Source organism: Styela clava, chromosome 3 (genome assembly GCF_964204865.1).
Source record: "Styela clava chromosome 3, kaStyClav1.hap1.2, whole genome shotgun sequence".
NCBI lineage: Eukaryota > Metazoa > Chordata > Ascidiacea > Stolidobranchia > Styelidae > Styela > Styela clava.
The window spans coordinates 18,886,255-18,904,064 of record NC_135252.1 but is presented as its reverse complement, the minus strand read 5'-3'; the positions used below and the strand labels follow the sequence as shown (position 1 = coordinate 18,904,064).

Genomic DNA, 17,810 nt, shown 5'->3' with positions numbered 1-17,810 from the left:
AACGATCCCGCTGCCAAAAAAAATTCATTACAGAAACTCCTTTGACAAGCAGAAACTTCTGCTTCAAATGTGAATACCCGCCATAAACTTGGATGTCTTAAATCTTTTTAGATCAAATACTCAAATGAGTTCTTGTGCAGAGAAGCCGGCATATCGTTATTTTTATTTCTTCCCTCTTTCGTATCCAAAGTCTCTTGATTTCATCTTTGACAACAGGAATCTTTTTACTTGTCTCTCTATCTTATCTTGCTGTTCTGTGCCGACACTTCTAACGCGGCGCCGTATAATTGATGCTAATACAGTTATAAACTTAAGCATCAGTATGAAATGATGAAATTGATAGTACTGTAGTGTGACTTTTAATATACAGTTACAATTTTATAAAGTTAGATATTTTTATTGTCGAATGTGTCGTACAAAGGACTTCAGGATTAACGTTGGTATGGAAAACGCAAACCAGAAAATTCAGGTGACATTTTTTATGAATATTAAACTGATAAGAATATTTTTTCCTGTTTCCTTTCTGCATTTTGACGAGGTAATCCTCCACGTTTAGACGGAGTCGCCGTTTGAATCTATATAAGTGTGTTCCGAACAGGGATGTAGAGTCGGGGTTGGGCATGTTTCCATTAGAGTCGGAGTCGTATTTCAAACTCTCAGTCTCGGAATTGTGATTTTATTCGATTCCAGAGCCCTGGTTCTGAATGTATACATTTTACAATAATATCAAATGAATCATTTTAGGTTTGGTGCAAGTGCATTCCTGCAAGATCAATCGTGCTTGTGATGAATTTTCTTGCAGTCTTCTGCTTGTATGTCTTACGAATGAACTTGAGCGCAGCCATCGTGGGCATGGTTGACTACGAAAAACTGAATGCTATTAGGAACTCCCAGTTCAATTTGAGTTTACAAAATGAAAGTCGGCTGCAGAATGAATCTCTACATTTCACGTATTCAACATGCGAACATAATTATTATGATAAAACAGAAGGTGATGGTCGTTGTTTTATATATTGTTGCGTTTACACCGGATTTGAACTAGAGAACGTTTGTCTGACATTGCACTGTCAACTAGGCTGTAAAATATTACTCCAGCTTATCTAACCGACAAAAGTGTTTGCTATATATTAAAAAAGGAATCATTAGTGCAAACGAAAAAGACTGTTTTCTAGAATGCATTTTCTCCGACTTATTTGTGTCCCAATAACTTTATTTATTACTTGCAATATTTTCTGCAAGACATTTCAGATATCGAAACGTCAGCTGTAGTAGAAGGTAAAAAGTTTTTATGGGATGAAAATATGCAAGGTTTGGCATTGGGTTCTTATTTCTACGGATACGCATGTTCACAGGTATGAAAACTAATTTATATAAAAGCATGGCCAGTTCTGCTAATCTAGAACAATGGTTTCCAACCTCTTTGGTGGAGCAGAAACTCAATGAAACATGATAGATGCTCGAGGAACACTTGTTCAATACTTGTAAGGCTGTAAGAAGAATTGTATAGACCAGGGGTATGCCACCTTTAAGGCAATGTAAAGTCATAGACATAGATAAATTGGACGCGGGTATAGACTTCGCAACGCAAAGAGTTTGGAATTACTCGCACGCACCAAATTAAATTGAATTGAAAACTCGGTTCGTCGGCCTCACATCACTCAAACATGGCACTTCTCCGCGGGATATGAATTAAGTTGGGCTATTAAAGAGTGAGGTCTACCATCATAAATGCCGAATACCCAGGCGAAATCTGAGGTACTATATCAGGACTCTTTCGCGGCCTATACTAGGGTTAGATAATTAAATTGTTTATCGCTGAATTGAATGTTTAGAAATGAGGCACATCTATTGGGGATGGAGAATGTTGCGGTTGAAAGCTTGAGGTAGATCTCACGCCACAGTGTGGTAGACCTCGAGTTATAGAAGCAGACGTTATGTATTTTTCATTACTTGAAAATTGTCCCGCATTTTCAGAATACAAGTTCCATTGTTTTTCAGATTATTGGAGCATGGATTGCACGAAAAGTTGGACGCGTTAAAGTGATGGGATTTTCATTTCTTGCTGCATCGTTGTGTACAATTCTCACACCAGCAGCTCTTGAGATAGGATTTGAAATGTTTGTGATAGCGAGAATCGCGATTGGTTTATTCTCGGTAAATACCTTTCTTTAATTTTCATTTAATGATTTAAGTTTGAGTGCTTATTTAGTGGAGGCAATAGTTTGAAGACCCTGATTGCCATATTGATGTTGCAAACCTAATATAATCGGAAGTCATAAGTAAGAGTCCCTATACTCACTCAAATTACAACATGTTTTTAAATTTTGATTACCCAATTTTATTTTGATCGCATGAATTGGCAAGATTTAATATACAAATAGGCTTAATACATTTGTTAGAGACACTTCCTAAAATTTTGAACTATTCCAGGGTGTTACCTTCCCGATGATGTATGCGATTTGGACAATGTGGGCACCACCATCTGAAAGAAGCATTTTGTTGGGGTCCACATTTTCAGGTAAATATTTTTAACTAAAAATCATACAATATGATCATTTGAAATTGATTTCAACGGCGATAGTATGTATTTGATTCTTGAGACAATGTGTAAAAAATTGATTGAATCATTATATCATAATCGCTTTAAAATTTCTTATCAACTTTTGAATTCGCATCTTCAAAAGTTAGGGTTCATAACTTCCATATTATATATATTTTTTATAATCAGTGTGCCATAGATATGTTATTGGTAGGGCTGGGAATGGTTAACCGGTTAATTGGTTAACCGATTTTAGATGACTAACGGTTACTCAGATACAAATCATCATTATAATATAAGATTTTTTCAAAAATTATCTTCGCAAATTTATCTTCTGTGGCGTTTAATTCAAAAGAATATCACTAACTGTATTGGTAATGTGACAATATTTCTTATCGTGGATAATTTTGAGAGATAGGATAACGTGAAATTGCTTTGTAACCATTGTGATCTAACAAGCTAAAATTATAAATTATTACGTCAAACGTCACGCTGCGGTTAACCAGTTAATTTTGCTCGATTCACGGTTAAAGTGTTTCCCCTGAAATTTCCAGCCTTAGTTATTGGACATGAAATGTACTTATGGATTAAAATGTTAATGTTCCAGTTGGTCAGTCCTGTTTTAATCTTCTGTTTTATATAAATACTGTTGTCCTTAACAAATGTATTACGAAGATTCGCTATATTCCTTCATGTTATAATATTGCAGGGGCAGCAATCGGAGTAGTAGTAACTCTACCACTTTCTGGCGTGTTGGCGACAACATTCGGTTGGCAGTCGGTGTTCTATGTAACAGGTTATATTCAGATTTTATGGTCGTTTGCCGCCTAATGTCAATTTATATATATATGTGCTGCGTGTTCATGAAGTCCTTTAAAATAAATGATGAAAAAGAACTTTGATATAGAGGTGCTTTGAATGAGGTAAAATAATATTGAATAAACACTGGTTGAAATAAAACTAAACTGGTCAAGATATGTTGAAAACTGCCATAAAAATGTGAAATTGTAACAGGACTTCATAATAACCCTATTTATAAAATGTACAGGGTGTCTCAAAAGTAAGTATACATTTTTAATTTTGATTTGCTTTTCAGGAACCATCATAGAGCGTTCATTTCCTCGGGTAACATAGTATAAATAAATAGTAAAATTTACTTATTGTTTGGGTTTTCAACAACCCACAGAATGACAAAGAGATTAACCCAAATAACGAGGAGCAAAATTGCTGATTGGCAAGAAGTATGTAAATCAGTGAGGCAAACTTAGCGTTTCTGTAACAGAGAATATGAAATTAATTCATCTTCAAATGTTTTCGTTAGAGCGTCCGCTCCTTGGTCTTCCTGGTCTTTGTGCATCAACTACAGATTCAGTTTCTATGAATTTTTGAAGAATTTCGTAATTCTTCGTCGTAAAAGTGCCGAATGCCTGCCTAACTGTTTTATATGCTTCTTGCCAAGCAACAATTTTTCATCTCATTTCTCGGATTAATCTCCTTGTCATTCTGTGGGTTGTTGAAAAATGCAAACAACACCTGAATTTCACTACTTATCTATACTATGTTTCCTGAAGAAATGAACACTCTATAAGTCTATATAATGTGTACCTTAAAAGCAAATCAAAATTAAAAGTGTATACTTACTTTTGAGACACCCTGTATATATATGAGAAAAGAGAATTATCGTGACTGATATCCAAATTTCACTTGTCTACAGCCGCTACCTGTACAACGAAAATATGTTTTCTATGTGGAAAACTCCAGCTACAAAAGGTTTACTTCAACCTAATTTTAACGTACTCTAGCTCCATTGCAATATGCGTCATATGGATTGTTTGAAATAATCGAATTCTACAAAAAGGTGACAACAGTTTGTCAAAATCGCCTGTTGATATTTGGTTTCGTACTTAATATTCCATATTTGAATGTATTTTTTGTTTTACACACAATGCGTATTTAGATATTTTATCCCAAACCGCTGGTATCTGACTATTTTCCATGTTCCAGGTTCGATTGGGTGCGTATGGGCCCTTTTGTGGTTGATCCTGATATACGATTCTCCCTCAGAACATCCGAGAATTTCAGAAAAAGAGAAGAATTTTATACAGGATTCACTTGGACATAGAGACGGAAAAGTTTGTTTATTATTTCTAATTTTACATTATTGAACCAAAAAATGTAATATGTATACAGAGTATGGTTAAATTTTCTTCCAGAATAGGCCACAAGAGTTGAAAGCATTAGTCTCAGCTATGTTGACATCACAGATTAAAAACTCGCGTCAAGCTTATGTCACCAACTCACCTATTTAGTAATAAATTGGGTTGCTACTGTCGAACAGAAAATATTATGGTGCTCCCAAACAATTTACTTGCACAGAGCGAATGTCGTATAAAAAACATATTTCCACTTCTCACTTGAGGAAACCTAATTACTAAAGCAACATAAGATTTGAATGTTTTATCGAACTGGTCTAATTGCCTGTACTACTTTTTCATTACTTTGTAGCCAAAGAGAGAACGATCGAGACCTGTGCCATGGAAGTCAATTCTTGGGTCGTTTCGACTATGGGTCGCATTTTTTACCTACATTTCCTCGGATTTTCTACTTATCGTATTTTTGACAATGCTTCCAACGTATCTCAGGACTGTCATGAAGTTTGACATTAAAGCGGTTTGTATTACAAGTAGAGCTGTGTATTTTCGAATACCTGGGTATTTTAGAATCGAATCATATATTTTTACTATTCAAATCTCGAATACTTGAAAGATTGGTGCTCGTATATATAAACATGGAATCCATTACTCAAAACTATATACTGAGTGTTCACACACACTTGGAAGCAAGTTCCATCACTAAATCACTCGAAAGAAAAGAGTCACATGTCGGATTGCACTTCAAAAATATATTTCAACAACAAAAAAATTGCTGATTCGCCTCGATCTTTGGCAATTCATATTTTATTTTTGCTGTTCTATGTGGTCTTGTGATTGCAGCCTCTAGCTGTATATGCTGCAGCTAATGTCACTCTTCGATTTAATTACACTCTAGAACTTTTTAATGTCAAGAAAAACTTTCAACATTGCAGTATATGCTATACAATATACGCCAAAGTATGTCGCGAATAATGACGTTTTCTCGTATTGATTTTTCGCTTACTTTTATAATTTACTCATTTATCAAACGAATAATGGATTTCAGGATAAATAAAATGTACAATAGAGAATTTAAATATTAAATCAAAAATAAATGATTTGTACTGGCATCTGGGTGCTCCCGTAGTATGTGAACTAAGATAGCGGACACCGAAACGTAGTATGTGTACCAGGTTAGGGTTAGGTCATAATTTCAGGTACAAATACTACGGGAGTCACTTGGCTAGTCCCCGACGTCGTAGTAGAACTACAAGGAAAATTGGAATCAAATTATGGCCCAACCCTAACCTGGATCACATAATATGTTCCGGTGTCCGCCATCCTGGTTCACATACTACGGGAGCGCCTGCATCTGGAACGTCATATTAGTTGTATCGTGCAGATATGTGTAAAATTGGATACGAATATCAACTTTGTTTCGAATTTTACAGAGCGCAGGATTGAGTGCAATTCCGTACATTGCAAAGTTTGTTCTTTACATAAGTGCAGGATTTTGTGCAAAAAGACTGATTTCAAAAGGAGTAAAAGTTATCTACGTTCGTAAACTATTTCAGTCAATAGGTAGGTGCAGAATGGAAATGTATTTTGAAAATACATGTGGTATAATTCCACTTTCTGTGGAGACGGTTGATCCTGAGTTGAAAAGTTGTAAAACCATTACACAAACCTATGTCGTTTGTACATTTATACTTTATTTTCAGGTATGTTTGTTCCTGGACTTGCATTGATCTTTGCGGTCTATATAAAATGCAACATTCCACTTGTCATGTTGGTCTTCATTTTGTGCGGTAAGTTTAAGAAAACAAATGCATTCCATAACGCAATAACTATAGTTTATATTTTATGCTAAAAAGAACAATTGACTAAAGTATGGAAAGACCACCAATAAGGTATGTTAGTACCTAAAGATACTTTAAAAAGTGATTCTATAAAATATACTGTTTTGGATACTCCCGTAGTATGTGTACCAGGTTAGGGTTAGGTTATAATTTCATTCCGATTCGCCTTATTTAAGTTCTAATACGAGTTTCAGTCTGTGTTAGCCAGGTGAATACACCCCCTTCGCATAGGTTTTAGTCCCTTTACACAACTTGGTGTAAAATAGGCAAACAAAATCAGCCCTATATTGGTACACATACTTCTGGAGCGCCCTATTTTGCAAATTTCAATAAATTAAAACAAAATCATCATCAGTTTGTAACGGTAAATACGACGTAACAATAACTTTCTTGGAAGAGATAGTTATCAACACTATTTTAACATACCTAAATAAAATTTTGATAAAACTGTTACCAAAAAATCTTTAAACTCTCACATTCTATACTTTTCACAGTTGCGGTGGAGGCAGTCACTACACCTGGCGTCAAAGTTGCATTGATCGAAATGGCGCCATCTTTTGGAGGAATAATTTACGCAGTTGCAAACACAATGTCAGCGACGTCTGGTTTCATTGCACCGCAAATAGCAGGCCTATTACGAACAGCTTACGTAAGTATATTGTGGCATATTACAACATACTGTTCTGTTAGAGTACTGTTAAGTTACTGTAATGTTCTGTTAAATATAACGCGCAAAACTTAAGTTTGACGTCGCACAATACACAGAAGTTTGGCATCATCACCATCGGGCGCCATCTACGTACAAAATAGAATTTTGATAACTTACTGAATGACTTCACTATAAGCAATGCTTGTGAAGTTACTTCGATCGTGATTTTAGTTTACTTCAAATAAAGGTATTGGAACCAAAAAACAAATTTACTTTTATTATAAAAACCCTGTTTTTCTCCTTCATACTCAAACTGTACCGCAAACAATGTGTTTCGCATGGGGCACGACAATAATTGGAGCCTTTGTATATTATTTTTTTCAACAAACTACTAGCAAGAAGATCCCATACAAGGGTGGAGAGCTCTGTTCTGGTTATCAACATCGATTGTCTTTGCGGGAGGGATTTCGTTTCTGCTATTCGGCACCGTAGAAGTTCAGGAATGGGCAAAGTCGAAGGATGAAGAAGAGAACGTCTCAGAAGAAAATGGAGAGAAGTTGAAAATTGAAACTGTCGCATAACTAAGATAAACATATAGAAATTGCTACAATATAAGTATAGTTCAACCTATTACGGCGTATTTCAAATTTAATTAGATTTTCAACAAATATTTATTAAAAAATTTACGAAGAATTAGTTTCTTTCTTCAAAGTAATTAAACACGTATTTTTCGACATGTGTGGATTGTGTTTACAAGAACTTCTTGTTGTTGGGCAAAGGCATGATTGCAAAGGCGCAACTGATTCTAAAAATATGTTCAATAGCTTTGCACATGTTTATGACTGACTGATAAACAGAGTTAGTTGCGGTGGAAAGCAAATGCACGTGTTCCAAGAAACGACATCGGTTCTGTTTTCATTCTGCACACACAATTTTTTCATATGTTGCGGTATTTAATTTAATAACCGTGCTTGAAATGTCAGCAATAAAATATCCTTATATATCTGTATCGTATATTTATTTTGATTGGCGTTGTTGCCACAGACTAAACTAGAGGATATGTATTCAAATATATATGTTTTTAAATTCTGGTACAATGTCCATTTGAAAAATTCTTGGATAGTATACACATTGACTTGCCTGAATACGCGCCTACAACATATCTATATGAAGATTCTCAACTCTATTCTCATTTTCGAATACTGGACTCGTTGATAAATTATGAATATTTAGCTTAAATTGCGCCCTAAATTAAAAATAACCATGTCGTATTCAGCCTGGTAAATTGGCGATAATCGTGTCTCTATCCTATATCCAACACTCTCACGAACGAGTAAGTCAAATTTTGAAACCATGTTATTTGGAAATATGCGTTTTATCCGATAAGGTATATTTTCCACTGCTTATACTCCTTATAATATTGTAGAATAGATGACTGTGCTTACTGTGAGCCTCGATGTCCTAAGCTAATAACGAAAGGCGAGCATTGTATTTAGAAAAGTTAAAAATTATTCAGTGAATGTTGTAACAAAAGAGAATCAAGCAAAATCACCGTGGGACTTTTTGGCATCAAAGTCGCATAAGTTTGTTGCGTAAAATTCAAAAAAATATATTACAGGGGTAGTTAGTTATGACACTAAGTGTATTGACAAAGAAGTTGACATGTACCGCATTTATAAGTGATTTGTAATACATAGATTACGAAGTTACGATAGAAATACGACCTTCAGTTGATGTGCCGAACCGATGATAATTACTCGCATCAAATGATGTCATGCATGTTCAAGTTTTGTTATGTCTCTGTGGTTTGTTATCCCTTAGGAATTTAATGCCCAGTTCATATATGTATAGCGGTATTTGCGGAGCAGTTGAGCGCTTGCAAAAGTCAGAATAAGGTACGGCTGGATGGCCATTATAGTCATTAGTCCGAAACGTTGTTATTCTGCAGGGCTGGAACAATATACGAGGTAGGAATGCATATTTCAATGTTTTCATGAGTATTTATTTCTTATCAGCATATATACCAAGATGCAATAAGGATTAGGCGTTGTGTACAGTGTTGTGTATAAGTAAGTGATTGATTGATTGGTAAAAGCGTTTCCTGAACGCCACGCTTCATTTTCAATAACATCAATAATGATAAAGAAAACAAGAGAGCTCATATATATGCACACGAAAGACAAAACAAAGTAGTATGGGTATGCAATCTGGCACAGTAGATAGCCGGTCCAGCAGTGTTTACGACGCACGCGATCGCGAAACCGCCAGAAGTGCGCAAGGTTTTGATGACGTCATCGCACACAAGAAACGAATATTGTAAAGCCGACAAAAAAATTTGAAATATTTATAAGTGATAGTCTTCCAGCAAATAATACAAATTTTAACCACTGAAAATTACAAAACAATTGGTCCAGTAGCTGAGCGATTTTTTTCATAAGGATTAAAAAAAAAGTAATCAGAATGACAGATCGCTGGCAGTGAATTATGTCAAGATGACAGATGGCATTTTACTCGGAGTGAAGGCGTAAAACAACACATATTAATTCCAAGCAATGAAGCCAAAAGTAGCGAAACTAAATCCCACAAAGATCCCACTGCCAAAACAAATTCATTACAGAAACACCTTTGACAAGCAGAAACTTCTGCTTCAAATGTGAATAGCCGCCATGAACTTGGATGTCTCAAATCTTTTTAAATCGAATACTCAAATGAGTTGTTATGCAGAGAAGCGGCATAACGGTATTTTTATTTCTTCCCCATTTCGTATCCAAAGTTATTTGATTTCATCTTTGACAAAAGAAATATTTTTACTTGTCCTTCTATCTTATCGTGCTGTTCTGTGCCGACATTTCTCACGTGGCGGCGTATAATTAGTGTTAATACAGTTATAAACTTAATAAGCATCATGCAGTGCCAAATTATGAAATTGATAGTACTGTAGTGTGACTTTTAATATACAGTTACAATTTTATAAAGTTAGATTTTTATTGTCGAATGTGTCGTACAAAGGATTTCAGGATGAACGTTTGTATGGAAAACGCAAACCAGAAAATTCAGGTGGCATTTTTTATATATATTAAACTAATAAGAATTTCTTTTCCTGTTTCCTTTCTACATTTTGACGAGGTAATCCTCCACGTTTAGGCGGAGTCACCGTTTAAATCTATATAAGCGTGTTCTGAACAGGAATGTAGAGTCGGGGTTGAGCCTGATTTCTTTAGAGTCGGAGTCGTATTTCCAACTCTTAGTCTCGGAATTGTGATTTTATTCGATTCCACATCTCTGGTTCTGAATGTAGAGATTTTACAATAATATAATATAAATCATTTTAGGTTTGTTGCAAGTGCATTCCTGCAAGATCAATCGTGCTTGTGATGAATTTTCTTGCAATCTTCTGCTTGTATGTTTTACGAATGAACTTGAGCGCAGCCATCGTGGGCATGGTCGACTACGAAAATCTGAATGCTTTGAGGAACGCTCAGTTCAATTTGAGTTTACATAATACAAGTCGGTTGCAGAATGAATCTCTACATTTCACGTATTCAACATGTGAACATGCTTATTATGATAAAAAAGAAGGTGATGGATATTATTTTACATTGTTGCGTTTGTGCTGGACTTATTCTTCAAAAATAGATAAAAAAAACGTGTGTCTGACATGACATTTTTAGCTATGTTGTGAAATAATATTCCTGCCCATTCAACCGACAGAAAAGGATTCGAGTCATGAGCACAACAAAAAACTGGCGATTCGAGTCATGGGCACAACAAAAAACTGGCGATTCGAGTCATGGGCACAACAAAAAATTTGCGTTTTCTATAATTCACTACAAAAACGTAGCCAGTACAAAATTTTAGGGAGGGGTTGGGGTCAATTTTTTATTTCATTGTAAAATGATGTATTGTGACGCTTTTTAATCGTGACTTTTGCACCAAACAAGGCTGAATGAAAACAACCTCTGATACATAATAATAACTCGAAGAAGCAAAATAGGCTTGAAAAAGATGTAAGAATTCATTTCTCGCTGCGCTGCAAATTACGCAAAATTGCATTTAAAAAGAAGTTACGTCTCCCTGGTTACGTCTATGCTCCCAATCAATTTTGTTCAAAATAACTTTAATTACTGCTTACACTATTTTCTCTATAATATTATAGATATCAAAACGCCAGCTGTAGTAGAAGGTAAGAAGTTTTTATGGGATGAAAATATGCAAGGTTTGGCATTGGGTTCTTATTTCTACGGATACGCATGTTCGCAGGTAGGAGAATTATATCAGATAGAAATATATTCACAAAGAATGGTCAGTTCTGCTAATTGTCTAGAACAGTGGTTTTCAACCACTTTAATAGATCATACCCTCAGAGGCTCTGTTCAATGCTCGTAAGGCTGTAAGAAGAATTGTACAGGCTACAAATATATATAAAAACAAATCTGATGCTGGCAAAAATGAGGTTCTTTTGTGCACAAATGAGAGCTTTGACAAACACGCCCCGTCATATTTTAAAATAGGGAATTAGTTATAACATAGTTAGGGGTTAGGAATGATTTGAATAAATGAATTTTCAGCGCAAATTGCATTCTCAACCCTAACTGGATAATTACCAATTTTCATATTATAGCGTTGGCGGGGGGTGTTTTTGGCGGGAGCTTTGTCTGAAAGATCCAAAAATGATCTTCAAAGTGTAGCAAGTTTAATAATTGGTATTTCATTTAAATTTTTAAACAATATACATATAATATTATAGACCCTAGAATTTGAGTGTAACTTGCGTAATAACCAGACTGTACCAGCGGAATTCTGGAGGGTCGCGGAGGACCGGTTGAAAACCATACTGGTCCAGAAAATGGAAAATAAAAAAAATGGTCGACTCAGAGAGTTCGATCGAGATTGGAAAATATGGTATTAGGCTTAAAGTTGTGTCAATTTCTATTACCTGAGATTGGAGAACTTATATTACAGAGTGGTAAAAAAGTTACGCAAAATTGGGGCAATATTTTTCGTCATGGCAACCTTAGAAAAGTAACTGTTAAAAAGCGTCAGTCGTGAAATGTTCAAATAGTATTTTACCGTCATTCAATACTGTTAAAAGGTGTCAGTCGTTACATGGTTTTTAAGTAGATCATCTCAAACTCAGTTCATTTTGTGTTACTTTTTTAACACCCTGTATACACAATTACCAGGTGTCTATAAATAGATCAACCTTCCAACATAAGTCAGTTCTCGGCCTGAGCTAGCATTAGGGAAATGAAACATTAATTGTTATCGTGGTCTATTCTATTGGACTCCAACCGCATGAGTGATATCCACTGGAAATTGGAAATGCATCGGTTGACGACACGTTATAGTAGTATAGTTATAGTAGCAGACATAGTGTACTCTAAAATCTGACAAATTATCCCACTATTTGATAGCATTCTCAGCCCTAAAGTTTCAACTAATTTCAGATTATTGGAGCATGGATTGCCCGAAAAGTTGGACGCGTTAAAGTGATGGGATTTTCATGTCTTGCTGCATCGTTGTGTACAATTCTCACACCAGCAGCTCTTGAGATAGGATTTGAAATGTTTGTAATAGCGAGAATTGCGATTGGTTTATTCTCGGTAAATAACTTGTTTGATTTCGTTCAAGATTGGAATTCATGCGTTATTAGGTTTCATTACATTTAAACTCACGACAATTGCACCTGCACACTATTGCACCTATGGAAATTTGTTTTTTATACGGATATTTGAACCCATACTAACTCTGACCCATGGGTTTTAGCACCCGCATATAGATTGTACCCGCGGATATACACGTCTGTTGACGTTGTATTTCAGTTATACTGCATTTATTCGAGTATATCGCGCAAAATTTTGTACTGATCCTCGACCAAATATTAAGGAAGCGTGTTATACGCGAGTAATAAACATAAACTAAAAATGTATACCTTTTTTCAATCAAAAAGTAGTACAGTGCGTTGTACAAAGTGCGGGTATAATCCAATAAATACGATATTTAGTTCTGACATTGAGCAAAGAAAGCTATAGGGGTAAAAAATAAGAAAACTTTCTGATATATAGAAACATGCTTAGTATATTACGTAGAGTCCCTCTCTATAGTTTTTGTCAACCCTTCAAAATTTACTTCATAACTGAATAACCAAATGTAAACAATTTTGAACTATTTTAGGGCGTTACCTTTCCAATAATGTATGCAATGTGGACGATGTGGGCACCACCTTCTGAAAGAGGAATACTGTTGGGGACCACATTTTCGGGTAAATATTCTACCTCCCTTTTAAGAGCTCCTTATTCCCAATCATTCTGTCTGGATGGTTTCGTATGTCTGTCTGGAAGTAGCGTCTTACCTGCGGGACCGATCTGAATGAAATTTCTCACTTTGAATATACCCTAAAACCCTACCCTAAAAACACTTAAAAAATCAAGGATTTATAACTCTCATGGTATATTTCTTATACCTAGATAGAATTCCATTGTCTGTGCGCCATTCATTCTTTTTACTATACGGTATTATTTAATGTTATACTATTTTATTGCAGGGACAGCAGTCGGAGTAGTAGCAACTTTACCACTTTCTGGCTTGTTGGCTGCAACCTTCGGTTGGCAATCGGTGTTCTATGTAACAGGTTATATCTAGAATAAATATATAGATAGTTTGACGCCTAATGCCAACATATAAATGTGCGAGGAGTTCATATAATCTTGGAAAATTTTCAAATTGCAAATAAAATTTATTGCTACGGTAGTAGTTGGCCCCTAAAGGTTTACTCAATTAAATAAAAAATAATTAATTAAATACTGATTATAATAAAACAAACCTGGTTAAGATATACTGAGAACTGACTGAAAATTGAAATTGTAACAGAACATCATGAAAGCCCTCTTTATATATAAGTTATCGTATTTCCACTTACTTGTATACACTCCACAATTGAAATATGATTTTTATATAAAAAATCCCAATTAAATTCTAAAGCTAAAATAGCTTGGTTCAATAAATTGCCTTCAATCTGATTTTATTATAGTTCAGTTCTATTGCTTTGTATTTGAATATGTTGCATTCTAGTTATTTGGTACTCCCGAAGTTTGGGAACTAAGATGGCAGATACCGGAACGTATAGTATGTGTAATTGTGTACCAGGTTAGAGTTGGACCATAACCTTATTTCAGATCTATTACGAGTTCGGGGACTAGTATTTGTTCCGTAGTATTGGTACCTGAAATCATGGCCCAACCTCCCTAACCTGGTACACATACTACGTGTCGGTGACCGCCATCTTGGTTCACATACTTCGAGAGTACCAGTTATTTTATCTGAACTGATTATGCAAAAAATACCAAACAACAAAAAAATTCGGATCCTATCTGAGAAATGACGAAACTTGTCAAATATTATATTTTGCTATGTACTTGGTATTTCAAACTTGATGAATGTCTTTTTTTATGAATAAAAGCACCGTACAACATTTACTGATATCTGATGATATTACCATGTTCCAGGTTCAATTGGGTGCGTGTGGTCTCTTTTGTGGTTGATCCTGATATACGATTCTCCCTCAGAACATCCGAGAATTTTGGAAGAGGAGAGGAACTTCATACAGGATTCACTTGGACATAACAGAGACGGAAAAGTTTGTTTAATATTTGTATTTTACACTATATAACTAAGAATGAAATATTAAAATTAAATTAAGTTTTAATCCAGAATAGGCTATACATGGTGAAGACTTAATTATGTTGTCATAGCAGCTTAAAACTAGGGTCAAATCTTTTGCCCGTCACCTCAACCATTTAGTAATAATTTGGGTGAACAATGCGGAACCGAAAAGATTCCGTCCTCCCAAACAATAGTAGCTTTCTATCCAGATGTGGTTGCTAGTGCAGAGCAAAAGATGAAAAAAAAACTCTTTCTCATCTCCCAAATAGGAAACTTAATTACTAAAACAACATAAGATTTGAATGTTTCCAACTGATATACTTACACTCATTCATTACCTTGCAGTCACAGAAAGAACGATCGAGACCTGTGCCGTGGAAGTCAATTCTTGGGTCGTTTCGACTATGGGTCGCGTTTTTTGCCTTCATTTCCTCGGATTTTCTACTGATCGTATTTTTGACAATGCTTCCAACGTATCTCAGGACTGTCATGAAGTTTGACATCAAATCGGTTCGTGGTACAAGTATTTATTCATGTAATGATTTCCGCTATGCTATGGTCTGCAGACAGTGATTTAATTCAACTTTGTTGAATGGCTTAATTTGAATAATTTTCCTATTTTTAAAATGAAATTCAGAACAAATAGAATGTTTGATAAAGTCATCAATAAATGATTCGCATCCGAAAACACTAATATCAACTGCTAGATATCGAATTTCAACAATGTAATGTAATATCAGTTTTATCATGCAGATACATGTCAATGAAGACACACAGCATATTCTATTTGTTTTGCTTTTTACAGAGCGCTGGATTGAGTGCAATTCCTTACATTGCAAAGTTCTTTTTATACATATGTGCAGGATTTTGTGCAAAGCGACTGATTTCAAATGAAGTAAAAGTCATCTATGTTCGAAAACTATTCACGTCGATCGGTAGGTTTATTTAATGGTTACGCAGGGTATAAATGCAGCAATTCAATAATTAAAGATTACTAACACTTTTGGGTACTATCATGTACAAACAGAAGTTCAAGTGTTAAGTGAATTTCCTCATTTTCGTAGAAGTAATTATGAAATCCTTTTTTCTAACGATTAGGACATTATACCGAATACAAACTCAGCATTCAAACTTGAATTGAGGAAGCAGTATTTTAGGAGTGATGAACAACTTATAAAACCTATGATATATATTAGATTCTATGGGTCATTTCAGTATTTTTATTCTTCAGGTACGTTTATTCCTGGACTCGCATTGATTCTCGCAGCCTATGTAAAATGCAGCATTCCACTCGTCATGCTGGCTTTCACCTTGTGCGGTCAGTTTTAGAAAGCATGTGCATTGCATGACGTATAGCTATAGTTTCATATTTTCTGCTGAAAAAGAACAATTGAGGGAAGTATGAAGGCCGGCAGTGGTATATGCCGGGCGCAATTTTTTAATTTTATGTATGCGTGTGTGCAGTTATCATATCAGTCAGTCGATCATGAGCTGTTTAGAAGATTTTAGTCGGTCGCGGTCGGAAACAGGTTGGTATATGCTATAAAGCACATTTAAAAAATGATTTTACTAAAATATGCTGTTAGTTTATGGAATCATCTTCAATGCGTAACTAACAATTTCAGTCAACAGTAACTATCTTAAGAACAAAGATTAGAACAATTTCAGACCTAAATGAAAATTTGATGAGATCTTTACTAAAATATTCTTCTGATTTTACATTCTACACTTTTTACAGTTGGGATGGAAGCGGTCACTACACCTGGTGTTAAAGTTGCATTAATCGAAATGGCGCCATCTTTTGGAGGGATAATTTTCTCAGTTGCAAACACAATTTCAGCGTCGTGTGGTTTCATTGTACCTCAAATAGCAGGTCTTTTACGAACAGCTTACGTAAGTGTATTGTGGTATATTACAACATAATGTTCTATAGAAGATGAATTCCAGCGCAAAACTTAATTTAGAAGGTCGCAAAATACACAGAAGTTGTATTCTCCTTGGTGCTCCAAGTTACAGGTTAAAACTTGAGACTTTAGACTGAAATTTTATTTGCAAGTTAGATCGACAAGTGTGTTTTCTTGTTCTGGCGGTCTAAAAAGTGTTTCTCCCAAAACCACTCCCTGGCTACGCCTCTGTATGCACCTAAGCTGGCCCCGCACATTCATGGGCTGCTCTTGGCAGTTTTCACCATTGGGCGTCATCTACGTATAAAAGATAATTTTGATAACATACTGCATGACTTCAATATAAGCAAGGATCGTAAAAAAAGTTAATCGTGATTTTACCTTGGATAAAAGGTTATAGAGAGGAAATTCAAATTTATTTTCATTACAAAAACCTAATTTTCCTTGGATTTACCAAGACTATGGCCCACGCATTATGTGCAGCAAAGGGGCCCACAATAGATAAGACCAGCCCTGATTATTGTTTATTGTTTTATCAAACTACTAGCAAGACGATCCGATACAAGGATGGAGAGCTTTGTTCTGGTTATCAACAGCGATTGTCTTTGCGGGAGGAATTTCATTTCTGCTATTCGGCACCGTAGAAGTTCAGGAATGGGCAAAGTCAAAGGAAGAAAAAGAGAACGTCTCAGAAGAAAAAGAAAAGTTGGAAGCTGAACCCGTCGCATAACTTAAAAAAAATGAACTGAAAAACAACACAATAAAATTTTTAAATTTTCCAGTATAAACTATTACGATGTAATTTAAATGAAATTCGATTTATAATAAATATTGATCAAAAATTTGTTGGCAAAAAATTAAGTTTATTTGACAAATTTAGAAGTAAACAAACTTTGTATTTCTTGATAATTATGTTTATTGGCACTATTTATAAAAATGATAGGCAACAGCATAATGTCTCAGAAGAAAACGAGAGAAGTTGGAAACTGAACCTGTTGCATAACAGTGATAAATCATCTGGGAAACAATAAAAAATCAGAACATTCCGGAATAAATTATTAGGAT

The 17,810-nt window shown here is 35.1% G+C and overlaps 2 protein-coding genes across 4 annotated transcripts; both read left to right on the top strand.

Moving 5' to 3' along the window:
* The first annotated feature begins 357 nt into the window (after nucleotides 1–357).
* On the top strand, nucleotides 358–8,151 carry LOC144421047 (sialin-like). 2 transcript variants are annotated; one of them, XM_078111171.1, is made up of 12 exons: nucleotides 358–469; nucleotides 745–991; nucleotides 1,249–1,352; nucleotides 1,999–2,154; nucleotides 2,431–2,518; nucleotides 3,249–3,335; nucleotides 4,544–4,671; nucleotides 5,045–5,209; nucleotides 6,123–6,252; nucleotides 6,393–6,479; nucleotides 7,025–7,179; nucleotides 7,575–8,151. In XM_078111171.1, the coding sequence occupies exons 1-12, from the start codon at nucleotides 407–409 to the stop codon at nucleotides 7,758–7,760; spliced, it is 1,596 nt and encodes a 531-aa protein (XP_077967297.1). In that variant the 5' UTR covers nucleotides 358–406; the 3' UTR covers nucleotides 7,761–8,151. The 2 variants fall into 2 exon arrangements, with proteins under 2 accessions (XP_077967297.1, XP_077967295.1); XM_078111169.1 differs by having other exon boundaries at nucleotides 1,240–1,352.
* A 904-nt stretch (nucleotides 8,152–9,055) lies between these two features.
* On the top strand, nucleotides 9,056–17,761 carry LOC120343272 (sialin-like). 2 transcript variants are annotated; one of them, XM_078111173.1, is made up of 12 exons: nucleotides 9,056–9,146; nucleotides 10,512–10,758; nucleotides 11,336–11,439; nucleotides 12,627–12,782; nucleotides 13,354–13,441; nucleotides 13,724–13,810; nucleotides 14,685–14,815; nucleotides 15,187–15,351; nucleotides 15,647–15,776; nucleotides 16,073–16,159; nucleotides 16,580–16,734; nucleotides 17,293–17,761. In XM_078111173.1, the coding sequence occupies exons 2-12, from the start codon at nucleotides 10,554–10,556 to the stop codon at nucleotides 17,473–17,475; spliced, it is 1,491 nt and encodes a 496-aa protein (XP_077967299.1). In that variant the 5' UTR covers nucleotides 9,056–9,146; nucleotides 10,512–10,553; the 3' UTR covers nucleotides 17,476–17,761. The 2 variants fall into 2 exon arrangements, with proteins under 2 accessions (XP_077967299.1, XP_077967298.1); XM_078111172.1 differs by lacking the exon at nucleotides 9,056–9,146 and adding an exon at nucleotides 10,083–10,236.
* Nucleotides 17,762–17,810: the final 49 nt, after the last annotated feature.